The sequence below is a fragment of the Rhamphochromis sp. 'chilingali' genome (genome assembly GCF_963969265.1).
Source record: "Rhamphochromis sp. 'chilingali' genome assembly, chromosome: 1".
Classification (NCBI taxonomy): domain Eukaryota; kingdom Metazoa; phylum Chordata; class Actinopteri; order Cichliformes; family Cichlidae; genus Rhamphochromis; species Rhamphochromis sp. 'chilingali'.
The window spans coordinates 56,645,203-56,666,738 of record NC_137929.1 but is presented as its reverse complement, the minus strand read 5'-3'; the positions used below and the strand labels follow the sequence as shown (position 1 = coordinate 56,666,738).

General features: G+C 39.2%; 1 protein-coding gene across 1 annotated transcript; it reads left to right on the top strand.

Moving 5' to 3' along the window:
* Window positions 1–14,792: 14,792 nt before the first annotated feature.
* On the top strand, window positions 14,793–19,807 carry LOC308406860 (uncharacterized protein). The gene is made up of 4 exons (XM_080898126.1): window positions 14,793–14,813; window positions 14,987–15,572; window positions 15,659–15,808; window positions 18,983–19,807. The coding sequence occupies exons 2-4, from the start codon at window positions 15,365–15,367 to the stop codon at window positions 19,123–19,125; spliced, it is 501 nt and encodes a 166-aa protein (XP_080754252.1). The 5' UTR covers window positions 14,793–14,813; window positions 14,987–15,364; the 3' UTR covers window positions 19,126–19,807.
* Window positions 19,808–21,536: the final 1,729 nt, after the last annotated feature.

Here is a 21,536-nt window from a genome sequence, read left to right as displayed (position 1 = left end):
AGGTGGTTTTAACAGGAGATCCACATCATGGACAAATCTGCAGCAGCTGTGTGATGCAGTCATTTTAATATGGACCAGAATCTGTGAGGAATGTTTCCAGTAGTTTGTTGAATCAGTGCCATGAAGAATTTAAATATCTCAGAAGAAAAAAGGAATCCCAACATGGGACTAGCCAGGTATACCTAATAAAGTGGCCACCGAATGTATGCACTGTGTGTAAATAGATAGCGGCATCAGTCACTGCATGATAACAGCCAGCAGGTGGCAGCAGTAGAAGATCATTAGTTTTCCCAACGCCTGACAGTTTTATGTGACCTTTGACCTTGAATGTTACAGGAGAACAAACAAACTATGTTTCCTCCTGAGACCTGAGCTTTCGTTTGGGATGTATTTTTACACATCTGGAAGCTGGAAACATGTCCCAGGTCCTAAAAGGCATCTGGAGGACAGCAGATGGAGGATGCAGAGGTTAAACAGCTGTGGCCACACCTGGAATATAGAAACCACAGAACGAGGACTCCTTTAACAGCTCGCCCTCTTTATTCGGATTATTTCAGTTCTTTAAGAGGATCAAACCTTCTGCCCTTCACTGTTTCTGTGTGTGATTTCTTAAAAAGATGTCATGTCTGTCACATGATCTAAATTATGAATTTAACCAAAAGCGTCTCTAAATAAAACATGTCATGAACACCTGAGATGATAAAACCCAGCTGCAGTCAGTCTCAAAACTGTACATGATGCAGTTGAGTCAAACATCATTTCACTGACTTCACTTTTAAAGGAAGATTTGAAAGACGTCTCATTTTCCTCCCTCCTCTGCTCACATCTCTGCTGGCGTAGAAGCACTGAGGAAAGACAAATTACAAAATGAGCAGCGGTTACAACAACGCAATAAATACCAAAGGAAATACGACTTAATGGGAGGGTGAAATACACAAGTGTCCTCCCCCTCTTCTCTTTTTTTGTGTTCATAGGAGCAGTCTGTTTAAGTCTGACCTTTGACCTTCAAAGGTTACATTTTGTCAGATGAGGTTTAAAATGAGTGAAATTACTGAAAAATGTCGGAGCTCAGCCGTCCTCCCTCTCTAGCTGAATGTGAAACCAAAGAACTTTTTCTTTCTCATTATAAATGTTCCTGTAAACATAACAAACAATTTTGGTATGAAAATAAATACAGTTCTAAAAATGTGTTCTGAAGGAAAAACATGGCCCAGTATTAGCAATGTGTACCTAATAAAGTGGCCAGGGAGTACATGCACTGTGTAAAGGCATCAGTAACAGAATAAAACAGCCAGTAGGTGGCAGCAGAGGAGCTTCAGTTGCCTAACTGTGATGCCTTTCATCTGACCTTTGACCTTTGATGTCACAGGAAAAAAAATGTAGATACAAGGTTTGGAAAACGAGCTCCATCATCATGGCTGAGACCAGACAGAGAGTTACAGCAGCTCAGTAAATATCTTAAATAAATAATAAGAGTAAATATCTTCCACCTGAACTCCTGCTGACTGTGTCCTACACACACACACACACGCTGCCACCATCTTTGATTTAACTAAACCGGGTCTGCAAAGCTCTGCGTACCATGAAAAGATCTTTAGACGACTTCGCACAAGTGCATCTCTGTAGCCTCTGAACTGTGTTAATAAATAAATAAATTAAAATCCACCAACATGGGTCCATAAAACCAACATTACTGTGGCAGCTGTTTTTGGTTTTCATGGTTCATAATTAGTGTTGAAGGTTTGATTTCTTTAGGTTGTTTGTTTTGAGGGGGTTTAAAGTAAGCCAAATTTATTAATGTTGCACTTTTCAAGACAAGCAACCAGTCACAGAGTGCTTTAGGGAGGCAGCAATAAGGAAAAAGCTTGTGCACAGTCGCGATCAACACACAAGGACCAAGTAAAGCAACTAAAAGTAGGCTAAGATGTTTAATGTGTAAATTCTGGAGAAAGTGCTGCAGTTCATCAATGGCTCAAAGCTCAAATAATTTAGAAATAAAAACCTTTCTGTAACCTTTGTGTTATTTTAACTGTGACTGGTCTGATACGTTCTGCTGCTGGTGCACGTAGGGCCTCAGACCTCAGGAGCTTTATCTGTAACAATAACCGCTCTGTATTTTCTTCTCATTTCTCGTGTCTAAGTGTTTTAACTTAATATGTTTTATATTAGATAGGCTGTACAAACTCCCCATTAACTTCAGGGTCTGCTTTAACATTCTGGTTTGGACATTTAAAGATCTGCACGGACAAACAAACGCACGGACATGATCACCTGCTGCCAACACCGTCACTCACAAAGAAAATTAAATAATTTTACATTAAGCTTTTATTTATTCACTGTAATCCTTTTTTATTTGGATTCTACATAAAAGCATATACAGTATGTTAGAACATTTAAACACATTAAGCCAGTTATAGTTTCAAGACTCCCGTCTACAGCAGTATTTCAAGAGTTTAACTACTTTGATTTATTTCAGTTTGAAAACCTGACGTGTGAGGAGTACATGCGTTTTTTGGTCTATGATCATTAATTAATCAGTATGTTTTTTAAGCTATGCTAACACCTCAGCTATACCAAAACCAGCACTGGAGGGTTTAAAGTCATCTATGTTTTTTATAATAAATATTTTCAAACACTGGATTGTCACATGATATCACTAACAGATACTTTAGTTCTCTAATAATGCCTTATCATTTTAAAAGCTCCATTTCTATCACGAAATGATCTGAGCACAAATAATCAACATAGTAAGCTTCGAGCATCTGCCCCGGTTTAATATTATGCAAGTATTCTGCACTCTGTGTTTGGATATTCTATTGTGCTCTTCTACTCTACTAGAGCACTCAAAGGGCTTCATACAGCGCCTCACTCACTTATATGTATGGAAGGAAGTTTTTCTAGCCTTCAAACACATTCACACTCCGACATCAGAGAACAACTTGGGGTTCACTAAGGAGCAGCAAGGGCTTAACCACCAACCTGTGTAAAGTCTTAAAGGTTTTTCCCCAACGCGTATGAATTTTGAAGTCCATCTTATTTTACACAGAACACGTTTATTCATTTAGCATGGCTATGATTACATTTTGTTGTTCAAACAAAATTTCCACAGTTTAAATAAATAAATGAATAACAGTGACCTTCACAAAGAAAATTGTATGGCATAATGCAGGGGTGTCCAACTCCACTCTTCGAGAGCTACTGTCCTGCAGCTTTTAGATGCATCCCTACTCCAACACAGCTGAATTAAAGTGTCAGCTAGAAGCTTGGGTTAGTACAAAAGAAATTCATCTGTTAATGATGTCAGTTTTGTGACCATATATATTTCTTCTTACCACATTTCTTTGGTACTGGACCTGAGACTTCTTCTCTCCTTCCCTGCTTCAGAAATGCAAAACTCTTACTATTTATGCTGCTTTTTTAAGAAAAAAAAAAATCAAAATCGAAAGTCCAATCATCTTCCCAATCTTCGGATTTTAATCTTCCTCAATCTTTCACTTGTAGAGTTCAAGTTTTATTATGGAAAAGCTTTTTTTCCATCTAGCAAGCATGATCCACGATCTTAGAGAAGTTGTGTAAGAGAAGTATGAAATGCAATATTGGAGAAATGTGATCTGTAATTTCTAGATGAATGAAAACTACATAAAAGTTAGCAGAATTAGCCTCAATATAAAGGACACATTGCAAAGAAATGATTCACCTACTAAATATTCTTCGGTGCTGGTGACATATTGCAAACACAGCAATACAGTGGTGAGAGATTGAGTTTGAATTTGCAGAACTTTCCAGATGAATACCTGAATTTCGAGACAAATACAGAGGGTCAGAGAGAAAGCTCAGCTAATTGTGCTCCCACATATTTATTTTGACAGAAGCATATCACCAAGAGTGAACAGTGGACTGGACTGAACTGGAGATGTGGAACATATTGTGAACTGTCACATTTCTGGGGAGCTTAAGGTGGACAGTGATGGGTTGATGAGTGACTTGATCCCAAATGGACTAATGTAATTGTGAGACGTTTTGGGGGATTTGGTCCTCAATGGGATAGTTTTGGAAGTAACTTTCTGACCTGGAGTGTAGATGAAGGCCGAGATCCAATGACCGTAAGCTTGTTCTGCTCCATAGTTTTATGCAGGTCCACCTTGGTGGCAATGTCAAAGGTGATGCTGGACAGAAAGAACAGAGAACTCACTTTGTTGGCCTGGAAAAAATGATACTCCAGTAAAGCCTCAAACAGGAATAATCCAGTCGCAGAGAAGGTCATCAAATGTTGGAGGTATTTGGCACAGGCCAGGTGCAAGCCCTAAGTTGATGGGTTTGATTAGAACACACAGTGAGGGTGGCCTCCAATTCCTGGTTGGTCCTCTTTGTTTGACCATTAGTCAGTCACGAGAAGTGAACTGGGGTCCTCAGTTCAAGGCAATGTCACCAGAGATTCTGTGTAACATGAAGATGTGATCTATGAAAAGCTGAGAGGTCTCTAAGGCTGAAGGAAGCTTTGGTAGAGAAACAAAATACACAGCCTTGGAAAAACAGTTTGCAATAGTTAGTATGGTGACTTTACCTGGAGGCTAGTGAGGAAATCTACCATGATGTAGGATCACAGCTGTGGGGAACAGTAAACCAGCAGGTGGTGAGCTCAATGACTTGGTCTGGGTGCAGACTGAACAGGCAGAAACATACTGATGGACTTCACAAATGAGGGATCGCCATCAAAACATCCTCTGGAGGAAGGGGCTGCTCTGATTGTAAAAATGGTAAATGGCCTTGTATAGCGCTTTTACTCAGTCCCTAAGGACCCCAAAGCGCTTTACACTACATTCAGTCATTCACCCATTCACACACTGGCAATGGCAAGCTACATTGTAGCCACAGCTGCCCTGGGACACACTGACCTGGGTGGCAGTTTGGTGTGTAAATGGTAAATGGACCAGTTCTTATTCTAATCTGAGTACTCAAATTTGCCTCTTTCACCCAAGAACATTTTTTCAATGCTCTTTCTATGTATGTGTTGTCTATCAAACATTCAGCATACATAGTCTTCGAACCACCAACCTTCCAATTAATAGGCGACCTGCTCTACCAACTGAGCTACATCCACTATATCCACTCTGAGGGTATATAGTATAATATTTAGTTGATAATCCTGAAATCAAATGGCTACAAGAACATTTGCTAAACAGTTTATTAACTTAATTACAAAACAGACATTAGCACTGTCACCTATAGTGTTATTTCACAGGAGATCACAGGAGTGTGAGACTGCTGGAAAGCTGTCAGATGTGTGAGTGCTGAATCCAGAAACAATCAAATCTGCCACACGGAACAGTGTGTCGGGTCCTGGTCCTTTTCACAGTCATATTTAACAAAGAAACAACAGAAAAAGAAATGTTTAAAGACAAAATAGGAAAATATTCATTTATTTCCTGGTTTATTCAGGTTCCAGGATTTTAATCCGCCTGCTGTTTGGAGCCCTTCTATGTGGAGTCTGCATGTTCTTTCCATGTTTGTAGGTGTGTTCACTGGGTAGTTTTGCAGGGTTTCCTCAAACAGTCCAAAGACATGCATGGCGTTGGATTAACTGTGATCCTAAACTGGCCCTGGAGGGTGAAAAAATACATAAACTAAAAAGCTCATATAGGGCTTACTATGGTGGCCCCAAGAGGTCAAAAGCAATGCAAATTAAGACATAGCATATCAACAACATAAAGGAACAGATGCCGTGGTGACAGAAACCAAACCATGCACAGGATTTTACAAAGACATGCTTAAAAGGAGCTTCGTGTGAGGGAGAAAAAGATCCAGGTCTTTATTTAGAAGTTTGCTATTAAATTGTTTTTACTTTGAAATCCAAAATGAGACTTCCAGGATAGCAACATGGCAATGATTACTGCAGCTGTTGAGCCACTCCATTTAAAAAAAGAAAAGATTATTTTCTGACTTTACTTTTAGAACTGTCTAAAAATGACGTCTGTGACAGTCACACATCTACAGCATGTATGACTATATAGTACACGGCAGGACGGAACAGTCGATGACTAAGGCTACGTTCACACTGCAGATCTTAATGCTCAATTCCGATTCTTTGATCAAATCCGATTTTTTTTTGTCTGCTTGTTCACACTACAAATAAAATGTGACAGCAAACGCGCTCCTGTGTGAACCCTCAAAGCGGCCGCATGCGCAACAGCAGACTTCACACACAACGCGCTGTTTAGACCCAGAGCAAACAGTATTGTTTGACTGATGGCCCTTAATATAAAGACTTGTTTCAGACTTTATGTTTCCCAATTTTGCTTTAAGTTATTTTGTTATTTAAATATGGCCTAATAATGATAATAATGCAGGTGTTTCAAAAATAATGTATCCAGTCAGTGGTGCAGTCCGAATGTAACAGACAAACAAAGACTTTGAATTTGCTTTCCGGCCTTTCGTGAAACTGTCTGGTGTGGTGCACGTACCGGTTGCTGTAAACGCGACTTCAAAAGTAGTGATGACACATGTTCTGGGAATCCATCCTACCTGAAAAAACATCCTACCCTGCGCAGACGCGGCGCATGCGCACAACACCAACGCCGAACACCGGCTTGAAGCTGACACTCCGGTGCGTGTGTCAAAAAAAAAAAAAAAACACCAACATGCTTCAGAAGCGCTGTGTCGAGGCTTGCTTCGTTTGGCCAGAGTCACGTGATCAGTGACGTCCGAAGCTTCATTTAGAATGTAACTGATTCAGTGCTTTATCAGGAAGTGATTTCGCCGGATTTGTGGAGTGTTTTGATGGCGAGAGAGCAAACCACTGATCATTCTACTGAGAGATAAGGAGCCAGCGAGGAAGAGGAGGTTCTGTAGTGTGGAGGTATTTTGAGTTGATTATGGTCAGTTTTGGTTGGGTTTGCCAGCTTTGTGTTCCTGTTGTTTGCTTCTGTTTTGTGCGTGTTTATTTATCTGAAAAGGTGAAAAACTTAGAATGTCAAAAATCTGCTTTTTATAATATAAATATTATTAAATAACTTTAGAAGTTATTCTACAAAATGTGCTGCAATTTAATTTGTTTATTCACCTGGTTCTCTACCAGTTTCCGTGCACTCCAGCCTCTTCTGTACCATGTGAGAGGATTTTTTTTTAAAGCAGGAGAAAATATGTCCACGAAAAGAAACAGCCTCGGCCATCGCACAGTGGGACAAATTCTCTTTTTAAATAAAAATGAAAAAGGGTTACCTATCGTGATTTTACTTTGCAAGTTCATAAGCATTTTCCCTTTCAGTTCACAATCAATTCTACCCCCAGGTCAAAAAATATGCATAAGGAAAAATATAATATAATATTATTTATGAACATACCTGTCCACCTGTCCAGTGATTAAATAAATGCATAAGTACATGAAGGCAGGACCTCACAGCAGAAGCATACTCCATAATGTGTTGTATCAAGAAGTCACAAGCAAAGAAAGACCACACCATGTCGCTCGTTTAAACAAGGAACATTTATTGATCAAAATTATTTATTAAATAAATAAACAACAATTTTTTCAGACCAAAAATTACATGTTTAAAGCAACACAACGGTGGCCCAATATCAGACAGAATTCCACTCTCAATCATTATGAAGCAATTGGTTTTATTTTGTAGATTCAAGCTGCTCTTCATATTCGTGGCCACCAGATGTCACCAGAGAGACTGTGCTGAAAAGCATCGAGTAATGAACCGTTTTTCAATACAAGCGTCAGTGCTTCAGAAAGCTTCATTTGCCCATCACTACTCATTAGTTACAGTTTTTTCTGATTGCTTAAGCACATTTTTTGTAACTATTGGCTAATTTTGCAAAACTCTTCACACAAATAAAAAAACCTGTCACCCAATTATCAAAACATTTTAGTTCCCTTGCAAAAGCGAACACAGCTAGATTAACCCCTCACACCTTTGTAAAAATGGTGTTTTTGTATCAAACAGTACACACAAGCCATCATCTACTAAGCACACAATGCGCCAACTGTACACTGATGGTATGTCTATCCTGTAAAATAGTCAGATGTCTATTCATATTAATGTACAGAATTCACCTGCTTGCTGCTACTACTGCACATTCACCCAGTGTATATACTATATATATATATATATATATATATATATATATATATATATATATATAATGTTCTTCCTCTACACCCCCACCCCCCCCCCCCACCCCCCCCCCCCCCCCCCAAATTTTTGCACATGTCGAGGAGCGTGTCAGGCCACATTTCACTGTGTGTTATACTTGTATAACTATGCATGTGACAAATAAAGAACCTTGAACCTTGAACCTTGAATGGTATGAATACAAAACACATCTGGCTTTTGCTTTCTCTGTGTACAGATGTCAATTTGAGGTCACACCTTTGTCATAGTGTCATGTAAACATACAAGGATCCAAACGTCAAGTATTGGTGTTCATTCACACTCATCAAAACCAAGACAAAGTCAGAACACAAAATAGGAATTCCACAAATAAAAGGAAAAAAAAAAGACAATCAGCCTACATCATGTCGTCTTTCTGGGTCCGGCCACAAAATTTCGTCCACATTGCATGCGACATCCTCCAGTCCAAGGCACCGGGGAAAATATCTCCTTGCATGCCGTATCCAGGCCTGACATGATGCCTGGTCAATATCTCCACATGCCTCCTCCATTGCCTGTAAAAGGGCTACCTGTTGATGAGGATGACGGTCATACACTTTCCAGCGCCAGGCAGAGAAGAACTCCTCGATGGGATTCAAGAATGGAGAGTATGGAGGGAGGTTGAGTGCCATGAAGGATGGATGGTCTGTAAACCAGTTGCGGACCAAAGCAGCCCTATGGAAACTAACATTGTCCCATATGATGACATATCGGGTCTGCTCTGGTCTCTGAACAGTGAGCATGTCATGCAAGGTGTCCAGGAATGCAATAATGTGTGCAGTGTTGTATGGGCCTATGGTTGCATGATGGTGAACAACACCATTTTGGCTTATAGCTGCACACATGGTTATGTTACCACCACGTTGTCCTGGGACATTGATGATGGCACGGTGTCCAATAATGTTCCTGCCACGTCTCCTGGCTTTACTGAGGTTAAAACCGGCCTCATCTACAAAAAGTAGCTCATGTCCCATTGCATCTGCTTCTAGTTCCATCACTCTCTGGACAAGACAAAACAAATGCAACACATCAGGCCCATGCACAGCACTACAGTATGCACTTCCAAATTCAGAACCAATGACACTAGCTTACCTGCACATAGTCATATCGCAGTTGCTTTACACGTTCTGTGTTCCTCTCGAAGGAACTCTGTAAATTTGCTTCATTCTTATTCTGTGGCGCGCAAGTACACGACTTAGTGTAGAAATGCTTGCACTGTGTATATTTTGAAAGATGGTGTCATCATCCATTATGCGCTGCTGTATTTCACGCAGTCTTATTGCATTATTGGCAATCACCATGTTCACTATATGGGTCTCTTGCTCTGGAGTGAACATTCTGCCTCTGCCCCCAACATCTGGACGTCTAGCAATTCTGTAAAGTAACAATTTCAGTATTTTTGCATGTATGGTACTGTTGTGTTTCTCATTAGAGAGTGCTACAAAGTACTTACCGATTCTCATTTCGAAATGTCCTAATGATGCTTGCCACAGTGTAGCGGCTCAGTTTAGGCTGAACACGTTGGCCAGCTTCCCTCAGGGTCATCCCATGGTTGATGACATGGTCCACTATTGTAGCTCTGGTGTCATCAGTTATTCTGTTTCGTACTCTTCTTACCCTTCCTCTTTCCCCTCCTCGTCCTCTTCTTGCTCCTCCACGTCCTCTTCCTCCAACCTCTTCACCTCCACGTCCTCTTCCTCCAACTTCTTCACCTCCACGTCCTCTTCCTCCAACCTCTTCACCTCCACGTCCTCTTCCTCCAACTTCTTCACCTCCACGTCCTCTTCCTCCAACCTCTTCACCTCCACGTCCTCTCCCTCGGCCTCCTCTGATTCTCACTCTTCTCGCTCTTACTGCTCCTTCCATTGTACTCCACATAGACAGCTTACCTGTGGCCTGTTTATAGTGCTTAGGCTGACTGCAAAGTGGACTACTTATCTAAAACAGTTTTCACATGTGGAAGTGTGCCAGACAGTTGGCAAATTAGTGTTACAGTTTTTTCTGATTGCTTAAGCACATTTTTTGCAACTATTGGCTAATTTTGCAAAACTCTTCACACAAATAAGAAAACCTGTCACCCAATCATCAAAACATTGTAGTTCTCTTGCAAAAGCAAACACAGCTAGATTAACTCTTCACACCTTCGTAAAAATGGTGTTTCCGTATCAAACAGTACACACAAGCCATCATCTACTAAGCACACAATGCGCCAACTACACACTGATGGTATGAATACAAAACACATCTGGCTTTTGCTTTCCCTGTGCACAAGGTAGGCTATGTCAGTTTGAGCTCATACTTCTGTCATAGATCCATAAGCATGGAGGGATCCAAACTTCAAGTGAGTGTTGTGCAGTGAATTGTGCCTACAGTTTTGCAAAGTGTGTGTTACAAAATTGCAAACTGAGTGCAAAGCAGTTTTTGTGCTTTTAGTTTTGCAAACTCAGTGAGTGGTTTTGCTATACGTCTGAATAGTTTTAGAAATTGTGCTACAGGAATCACAGTTTGGGTTTAGGCATTCGGAAAAAACTGTAAACCATGGATTTGATCTTTTCTTCCCTGGTTCCTGTAGACCACAGTGTATTATCGCCATCTACTCCTCTGGAGTGGTGGTGCACGATACTATGAGGCGTTGAGTGCACAAAGTTTAACTTGTCGTGCTTTTATCTGATGAATCAAATCTTATTTATCAAGTTTACATTTTTCATTAACTGAATTTTAACACTAAAAATATTTGCTCAGCTATTTTACACATCACTGATTAAAATAGATGCAATTTTCTGAAACGCTTTAACGGTGGACAAGAAAACAAACTGTTTTAAAATAGGAAGGAAGGCAGAGAGCAGGGTGCATATACTACTATGACTTTGTATCAGAGCAGTGCTGTCAATGACTTGGTTGAATGGATGATCCAGAAATGAAGATCTGATGGGTGATTAAAGGATTCAAATATTGTTACACTTATATGTTAAAAACATGCACTCATGCTGTAACATGTGTCTGTGTGATATATGTAGAAGCTGGTCCAACTGGAAACAGTTATTGAGAAATGATATAAATGAGTGTGTGTGCTTGTCCAGCCAGTGAGGACCTGTGGTTCTGTTTTGCCCCATGCTCGCAGACATTACAGTTGTCTTTATGTTATTGTTGCAAGGCTGTATTTTGCTGAATGTCCGTCCTCAATATCTGCAGAGATGAGTAGGAGGTATAAACACGGTTGGTGATCTCATCGTTCCACTCAAAACAACTCCTCCTTGCCCTTTCTCTCTCCCAGTTAAGATGCTTTTCGTCTGGATGGAAATCTCTGTAACCTGTAAGTGAAGCCCAGTAAATTTTAGCTGCTGTTGCCTCCCATGTCCACATCAACAGCAGCCAAAGATCTCATTATCCCACAGCAGAGACGCAGTGCCTTGGCCTGCATCCTATCCACTTTATCCACATCTAATCTTACTAATGCTATATATACATTTTTAAAGCTGCCCTCTATCTAATTATATTTAAAATCTCATTTACATTTTTCTCAGCTTTATTAATGTGCTCTAACCTTTGAATCAAACTATATTCCCAAGAATATATATCTACCCTTTTCCAGCTTTTCTCCAGTGGAAAGTAGTGTAACCCTGGTTTCTAGTTGTGGTAGCGTTCTCTGGTCTATTAAGTGAGGCAAGTGATAATGAATCAACTCCAATTTGTCAAATCATAAGATATTATTACAAAATCAAGTATGCGACAAGAATTCATATTATAAATTTACATCATAATTTATCGACTGACTGAAGAAGTCACTTGGATCAGTGACGAAATGTCCACTGAAAACGCTACATCCAGATGAACAGAACAGAGCACGTTGCTGTTTCTCTTCACTGACCCACAGTCTTTAAATCATGATGTCATTCACATAAAAATAAACGATTTCAGTTTTTGGGCTCGAATGAGGTTTTATAAATGTGAAAATATGTGCTCATTAATCTCAGGGAAGGATTGTGTCTCTGAAGTATTTATATGTATTTTGTCAACTTACATACTAGTTGTATTGTAATCAAATTTGATGAGCCATGTTCTGATACTTTATGTGTTGTGTTTCTGATCTCATGCACTTTATTAAATGAAGTTGTAACAGTAACAGAGTTGTATTATCATCAGTAATGGGTGTTACAGTTATGGACATCATTTGGTGGCAAAAAACACGTTTGTTCATAGTTTGCCTCTGTGCACCACCACAAAATATTTGACACTATAATCAAGATGTGACTGATGTGCAAACTTCCAGCTGTAATTTAAGTGTGTTGCATTCAATCAATTAAGACATATTTTTTATAAACAGTTCTCCATTTTCAGAGGCTCAAAGACAATTAGACAAATTAACATTGTTTTAAATATAAGCACAGGTTTTACTCGGTCTAAAGTCCTTTGCCTACAATGAGCACCTGAAGTCTACCACCTATGCACATCACCAGATGCTGTTTCCATCCTTGTCCTGTTGGGGGAGTGCTGTTGGGTTTGAAATGGCATTTAGCTGATGGCACATTTCAGAGTAACATCCACATTTCACAAACATCAGTTATTTTTCCTTATAATGTTCTATATTACCTCACACTAAATGATATACATCTTTAACCTTTTAGTGTTAATGCAGGCCTGCAAACTGAACCTTTTGAATATACTGGTACTTTTTGTGCCCCAGTTTCACACAGATGAGCCACTCTGTGGTATCTGTTACTCTCACATTTGTACTCATATCAGTCTGAAACCACAGCCCATTGCTAATATAGCAGTGCTTTACTAGTAAAGCTTCACTGCTTTACTTGGAACTCACAACAGCTCATTTCTGTCCCCACATAAGGCCGAGAAACACACAACATGTATAAAGAAACAAACACTGAAATCAACATGCTATTAAAGAGGAACTGTTCTGATCACAGTACAAACTTACTGACCATTTTATTAGGTACAAATGTCACTGTTTTTTATGCAAATATGTAATGAGCCAATCACATGGCAACAGCATTACAGTTACAGATATTCTCATTTGATTTAGGTGATTTAAGTAAAGGGGAATGTGGCATTGTTGTTGATGCCAGATGGAAACTTCTGATTTTCTAGGATTTCCCAAAAAAACATCTGTTGATGACAGAGGTCAGAGTCCAGTCTGCTTTAAGCTGATAGTAAGGCAACACAAATAGCCACTGATTACAACCAAGGTATGCAGAAGAGCACGGTATGCACAGCACATAGGACGTAACAACAGCAAGAGCGTAGAGCTAATAACAGGAAACTGAGGCCACAGTTCACACAGGCTCACCAACATCAGAGAACAGAAGATTGTAAAAACATAGTCTGGTCTAATGCTTCAGCATTTCGATCAGAACTGGTGTAAAACAGCATGAAAGCAGCCTGCACAAGCGATTTATGAGCCATTTGTTGGCAGAGAAAGTTTCCAGAGTGGAGGCTCAATGAGCTGCTAAAATCGTATGTCTGGGAAAAACTGTACTTTCAAAACTGCATCAGTTGGTCCTCCCCAGATCTCAGTTCATGCGGTGCTTCAAATTCAAAAAGAGTGGATGTTTTTCAAAAAGCAACATTAGAGAGCCTGCTCTTTTACTATCTTTTGTTAAACAATATTTTTGATTTTCTGTCCTGATTTTTTTTATCTACTTTTTACAAACATCTTACATATACGCAAGAAAAGTATGTGGGGAAGGGGGCGGAGTTTACTGTGTCTCTATGACAAAAAGAGAAAATGAGTCACATGAGTCAAGAGGACAATGGATGACGCGTCTCTACTATTTCTGCTCTGTAAGTGAAGAATGTCTTCCTTTTAAATGTTGAACTTTTTCTGTCTGCTCTGTTAATAAACAATAATGGAGGAGAAGAAAAAAGGCTGAATGGACTGAGCAGCAGGTTAAAGGGGAAATTTTACCCTGTGAATCAGTGAACTTGACAGAGGTTAGTTAGTTATTATATCAGCTTAACTTTAAAGTGGACACGCGACTTCATGCTTACTGTTACCGGTCATGTTTCCAAATGTTTCTTATGCATCAGGTACAGTGAGTTCGAAAACATCCAATAATCACTAAAGGAACAGCGTTACAGATTTGGTGTTAGAGATGTGGGAGCAGAAATGTGCACAGTGCTAATAAACTGATGGATTTCTGATTTCCAATATTTAATTTTATTGAGTTCTTGTGAACTTAGCAATAACTAACACAAAGGCACAGAAACACAGTCTTAACACTGGAACCAGAGAAGAACAGACAGGAGGACACAGCGGACTAGGGAGACAGAGAGAGAACCCAGTCTAGACACAGGAGACGCACAAACATAAAGAAAAAGGAGACTTGAGATGAAATGAGGAACGTAACAGTAACAAACCTTAAGACTAGAACTATAAATATAAACATAGCAACAAGCTAAAAATAATGAATATGAATAGATCTTTTTCTTAAAGAGTTCAAAAACACAGTCTGTTATTCTTTTACATTGATGTATGCCTCCCACAAGGATTACTTACTCACATAATTATAAGTGGACAAGAGATCAGAGATAGACGAGATGGGACGAGCCAAATTAATTACAGTCTTTATTATTTTACATGCTAACCTAAGTTTTACTTATCTTTAGTTTTGACTTCAATGCCTTGCAGGATAACAAACCAAGGTCAGTGATTTTCTTTTAAATATGTCAAATATGTGTTAAATTCTTCTTCTTTAATGTTTAGGGTTGGCAGCCCGAACCACATGAGAAGTATTTTAATTCTAATTTAAAGAATGTTGTATCATCATTGCTTTGCACAACCATGACATTTTTATTTTTATTTTTAACCCTCACAGCTCGTCTGGCTGTGAGTCCCAGCAGCTCTCAGTTCTTTGAAGGAGACTTTGTGTCTCTGAGCTGTGAGGAGGACGACAGCTCTGCTGGATGGACTCTGAGGAGAAACACAAGCAAACAGAGGACTCAGTGTGGAGATGGGTGGGGAAAACCAGCTGGTTCTTCCTGTAATATAAGTATGATGGTGCCTCATGACAGTGGAATATATTGGTGTGAGTTCAATCAGAGTACCATCAGTAACATGGTTAACCTGACAGTCACTGGTAAGCTGAGTGTGTGGAGTTAGTGTTGATGAAGCTGTGTGTAAATGGATGAAATGCTGTAGTTTGTCTCTGTGTTGAGGTGGATCAGTGATCCTGCAGAGTCCTGTCCTCCCTGTGATGGAGGGAGATGACGTCACTCTGCTCTGTAAAACAAAGACCACTCCCTCCAACCTCCCAGCTGCTTTCTATAAAGATGGCTCCCTCATCAGGAAGCAGCCTACAGGTCACATGACCATCCAGCATGTTTCCAGGTCTGATGAAGGCCTCTACAAGTGTGACATCAGCGGTCATGGAGAGTCTCCATCCAGCTGGATCACTGTCACAGGTGACTCACTCACCTGTCTGTGCTTCTGCAGGTTTCAACATTCACAACGTGACGACAACTTAATGACTGTGTTTGCTTTGTTTTAGACAAACACACCACCACACCTCCACCTGCCTCTTCTGCTGGTTCCTCTCCACTTGTCCCCGTGTTGCTGACAGCTGGAACAGTCTGTGTTGTGTTAGTAGTGATGTTACTGGTTGTTTTGGTGGAACGACATGTTGACAGGAAACTAAAAGGTGAGACTTATTCTCTTTTTGTTGCATGAACGTCTCACGTTAGTATGTTTTTCAATTTTAAACAATATTCAAAGGAAAGATGAAGCTTGGATAAAAGCAGCTCTTTGGAGTTTCTCACAAACAAACCAAAGTTTCCATTTGCATCAAGTATTTCTCAAGCAAGAGAAATTTGTCCTTTATTAATAATGTTGAACATCCTGAATGTAGTCTGTCCATCCATTCTCTTCTGCGTGTCCAATTTAAGGAAGCAGGGTGTCTGCAGGTTATCCCAGGTAGGTGGGGTACACCATGGACAGACAACCAGTCACACCTATGTGGCAAGTTAGAATAATCAGTTAACCTTATCTTATTAACTGCATGTTTTTGGAGGAGTACTTAGAGTGAATCCACACAAAAACAGAGAGAACCTTCAAAAGGATTGAACTCAGGACCTTCTTGCTGTAAGACAACAGTGCTAACCACCATGGCAAGTGCTGCCCACAAAGTACTCTTTAGATTACAAAATGTCAGGTATTATTAAATAAATAATTAGAACAACGTTCATGGGTTTTAATGTGCTGATATCAAATGTTCTGATTGTTTTCTGGCTCAAGAGGAGGCCCAAAACAGCAATGAGACAAAATAAAGGTCTGTATGAGGAAGTAACAGACTGCAAAGCATTCTGGTTGTTCTTCTAAGTGGCAATAACCATCACAGACCTGCTTTCATGGTTTCAGACCACAAGGTTTAAAACTTTCCACTGCAAAGAAGACTATCTTTACTCTTCACCTCACACTAACGTGCAGTTTAAACAGTTCACTGTGCTGAGTGAGTTCTTCCTCCCGCAGTCTAAAGACATGATAGGTGTTAACTAATGATTTCAAATTGGATAGATTGTTAAGTTGTGTTTCCTAGTCCTGTGACAGACTGGAAACCTGTCTGGTGTGCAACCTGCCTTTCACGCTATCCCAGAGAGGATAAGCTCCAGTTCTCCTGCTTTTTTAAACCATTTTTAAAAGCTTAGTCAAAGACCTACAGTATATATAGATCACTAAGTAGTTGTTCTGTGTTTGCAGTATCTGTTAGCAGTGAGTGCTGTTCTTTGTGCTCCAAACTTGTATTTCACCCTGTGTATAACAAAGACTAACAGCTTTGTGGTCGTCCACTTTCCTTTTATTGATGAAAACTCGTCAGCACACTCGTCAGCACACACACACACACACACACACACACACACACACACACACACACACACACACACACACACACACACACACACACACACAGAGTATTAAGACTGTATTAAATTATTTAAAAGTTCTGGACAAAAACTGCATCTGCTCACTTCTTTTTATTACTCAAAAATACTTCATTACGAGTTCACTTGAGGAGATGTAATGATTTCTTGAGTTTCTGACATCCTGTTGCATTTTTCTGTGGTTTCAGGGGGTTTCATGAAAGCAGGTCTGTAGTCATCAGTTCAAATACAACCTTGTGATTCAGGTCCATCTTCATGTTTCGTAGCAGTAATCTTGTGAAAGTATATGCTCAGTATACAATCAGTCCTAAAAACTCCCTGAAAAGCCTTCAGTTAATCCAAAATGCTGCAGCAAGAGTCCTGACAGGGACTAGAAAGAGAGCATATTTCTCCATCTTTCAGGCCCCTCTTTTGTGGAACCAGCTTCCAGTTTGGATTCGGGAGACAGACACTATCTCTACTTTTAATATCAGGCTTAAAACTTTCCGTTTTGCTAAAGCATATAGTTAGGGCTGGACCAGGTGACCCTAAATCCTGCCTTAGTTTTGCTGCAATAGGTGTATGCTGCTGGGGGATTCTCATGACGCAATCAGTATTACTTCTTCAGTCACCTTTCTCACTCACTATGTGTTCATACACCTCTCTGGATTTAATTATTATTAACCTCTGGCTCTCTTCCATGTGTCTTTTGTCCTGTCTTCATCCACACATCCCTAACCAGTCACAGCAGATGGTTGCTCCCACCTGAGCCTGGTTCTAGCTGATTTCTTCCTGTTAAAAAGTGCGTTTTTCATTCCCACTGTTGCCTAGTGTTTGCTTGTACAGGGGTCATTTTATAGGGTTTTACAATAGAAAGAACCTTTAGGCAACAGCTGTTATGATTGATATGAAAATAAAACTAAATTATAATGACAAAAATAACCCTTCACACTCCATGCTTGAATCTAGGAAACAATGGTTTAAAAGAACCCCACATGCCAGGTTTAGCTGTTTCTCTCCCTCCTATTTTTCCATGCCACTGGCTTTTTACTGCTTTTTCATTTTTCTGTCTTCTGATGTGTGGCTGTGTTTACTGTTCAAAGCCTGACCTTGTCATGGTGTGCTGTGTGGCAGGCAAATGCAGGACTCACTGAACACAGAGGGATGAACTGAAAGCGACAGCTTTATTGCATCATCAGAAATAACTTCACAAACAAACCAAAACCTTAAAAATGGCAAATAGAAAGTAAACTTTATAATGAAAACAAGAAACTGGGTGACATGAATGAGAGAAACTAACCAGACTTAGAGCAAAACTAACCTTCAGCAATTCAGAGGGAAAACCACTCAGCGTAATGCAGGTACGACACAACAGTGACAGAGAGAAACACAGGCCTTAAATACACTGAGGGATAATGAGGGAATGAGACAGGAGGAGAGCACAGATTTTGCCACATCCATGTTTTTTCACTTCCTGTTTCCTGTGTAAGCTCGTCTAATGTGTCGTTAGCCACATTATTTTCAGCTGTGTGCTCACCGGTCTCTCATTATCATCCTCATCAGTCTTCTGTTTCCACTCCTTCACCGTCGTGTCATTGATGTTGTCACTGTTGTCGTTTCCGCCTGTGTTCAGTTGTTCAGCTGTTCAGCCAGCCATTCAGTCTTCCAGTCAGTTAGTCAGTCCTGTCGTTCCTGCTCTGTTCTTTCACTCGCTCCAATAAATCCTCATCATTCTGCACCATGAGTCCTGCGTTTGGGTCATCTCTTCCTCGCCCGCACACAACAACCTGACAGCTGGACCTGATCAGTTTTCTATCATGTCCCATTTGAGTCCTGCACAAAAAGGTGGAGCATGATTAATCTGAATGATTTTTATGTCATCGTTAATGTAACAGCAGCAGTATCTGTAGGACTGTCCTGCCTGCACTGATGCTCGCTTTATGTGTTTTCTTGTGCAGAGAGTGATGCAGCTGCAGTCGACTCAGCAGTGAGAACAAAAGATGTCACTCATGGAGAAATCGACATCAAAGAGAAGCAAGAAGAGGCAAAAATGTACAACTGCTGTCCTTTGTCTCCATCATGGTTCAAGATGAATTTTTAAAAAAATAAGGGTGTGTGAGCAGACTTCTATATTTTACTGAGATTTTTTATGTATACTGTCAGTGATTCCTGAGATTAGGGACAAAACAGGTTTTCATTTTCTAAAATATATTTTTTGATATTTCAAAAACATATTTACATATAATTGTTACACAAAGTCTCACCATGTCTTGGTACAATCTCCCAGGTGTAACATTTTTTAATAATTTATGTTTTTGCTGGAGAAGTGCAAGGTTTTTGTCAACACCGTCAGACACAAAGAAATGCAAAAATATATATTTTAAATTAAGTTGTTTCAGCTCTTTTGACTATTAGCAGCTTCTCTATTCTATTGTTTATGCACATATGTTTTCAAAGTAATTATACCACATTTAAAAGTAAGATTGTTTTGGCTTTTTATTATTAGAGTTACAGTCATACATATTTTCAGAAGCTTGTATTTAATCTGTATAAGAAACAGTCATATTAAGCAGCATGCAAATTACACATTTATTGAGAAAATTACGTATTTTTATTGGAAGATCATGAGGGAGGAAAATATATGGTTCTCCAAAAGAGAAAAATAAACAAAAACTCCATATTATGGAGTTGACAAGGTGCTGACGGTGGTGACACTCTAGTAGAAAACAAGATATTATTTCTTTCAAAATGAAAATTAAACCTTAGCAACCTTTGTAATATCACAAGACACATAATAACAATTCTGTTTTTGCACATGTCAAGTTCTACATCTTAATAGTTCACCAGCCTACTACTCCTTGATTCCTAAAGTTCTCTGTGGTTGTGTGTTTAGACCCTGCTGTACTTTCTCTCCTTTTGACTCTCTGTGCTTGTTTCCAAAACCTTCTCTTCTGACTTTTTTCTCTTTCTTTCAGATCACTGGTGTTCTTTATTTTTCCCTCTTTCACTCTATTTCTCCATCTTTCCTTTATGAGAAACTCTTTCTTCAACTCAGGCTGGCTGTTAATTTTTTCTCTCCTTTTTTGATCATCCCTGTTCCCTCTCTTTCGTTCCTCTACTGACAGGTTTCCCTTTGCTATTCTAGCCTGAAATGTACCATTTTTTAAATTACTATATTTTTTCTGAACCTTATGCTTTTTCACAGATTAAGGATGAATATTCACAACACAATTATGCATTCAGCAATAGAAATGCTATCTGGTCTTTAAGTCTGATGTCATTAGCCATTTCCAGGTCCAACCTGGGCTGCAGATCCCAAAGTCAAAGGAACTCTGCGGCATCACTGAGAGTTACAACCTGTCTAAATTCAGATGTAATAGAACAAGATAAAAAGCATTAAAACATTTTAACAGCACAACAGGCTTAATCCAAATCCAACGAACAGAGGCTAACCTGGGTTGGTAGCTGCCCACTGCATCACTGAGTGAATGGGTTAAATGCAGAGGACTAAGCATTTTCCTACAGGATTAATAATGTATACATAAACAATGAGATTCAAGATAAGGCAAATTTGATAATATTTGACACATCTGTGAAGCAGAAATATCAGTAAAATACACAGGAAGTAATATGTCTGAAATATTAATAAAAAATGACTTAACATAAATGGTGAATAGCACACTTTTGTGAGATTTGTCAACACCATTAGAAAAAGGGTGAACACCTTCAGACAAAAATCCTGATGGTGTTGACAAAATACCCGACTTTCTCTCATAACACATGTTTTTCTGACAGAAGCCATCTTGTTTTTCATCATTTGCTTATGGCCTCTACAATCTACCTAAATTAAGCTCTTATTACAAAAAAAATAATTAAATCTTGGTTTACATTGACTTTGGTGTTGATGCACTATGGTTGTGACACAGAGTTTTATCAGAAAGGTGTGCAATAAATGAAATAAAAACAAACAAATTATCACAGCAGTGACCTCATGGCATGTGTATCAAACAGGAAGTGGTAAAGGGGTCCTCAGAGTGTTAGCTGCCCACAATAATTCCTGATTTTTTTGTACTTTTGAAAAAATCTGACGGTGTTGACAAAAACTCTGGACACGATTTTAATCACTTAAAAAATATTTAAAAATAAATTTTCAATTGCATATTTTGATATTATATAAGGTATTGACTTAAATACTTAGTGACGAGAGCCATGATGTTTAATTTTACATTACTTTTAATTTTTTTTCTGTATTTTAATATTATCACACCTGCTTCTGGACAATGGACTTTTAAGGTACTGGTAATGTATTGTACCATTTAAAATAAATATATATTTATAAAAAATGCAAAATCATAGTTTTGTTGTATAAACATTGCCTTGGTTTGTCTTTTAGGCAGTTGGGTTAACACTTGTATGCATATTTTTAACCACAAAATTGGGTTTTATCTGCCGGACATGTTTTGTCCCTTATATCAAGAATCACTGCTGTGGCTAAACTGTGTTTAAAAAAGA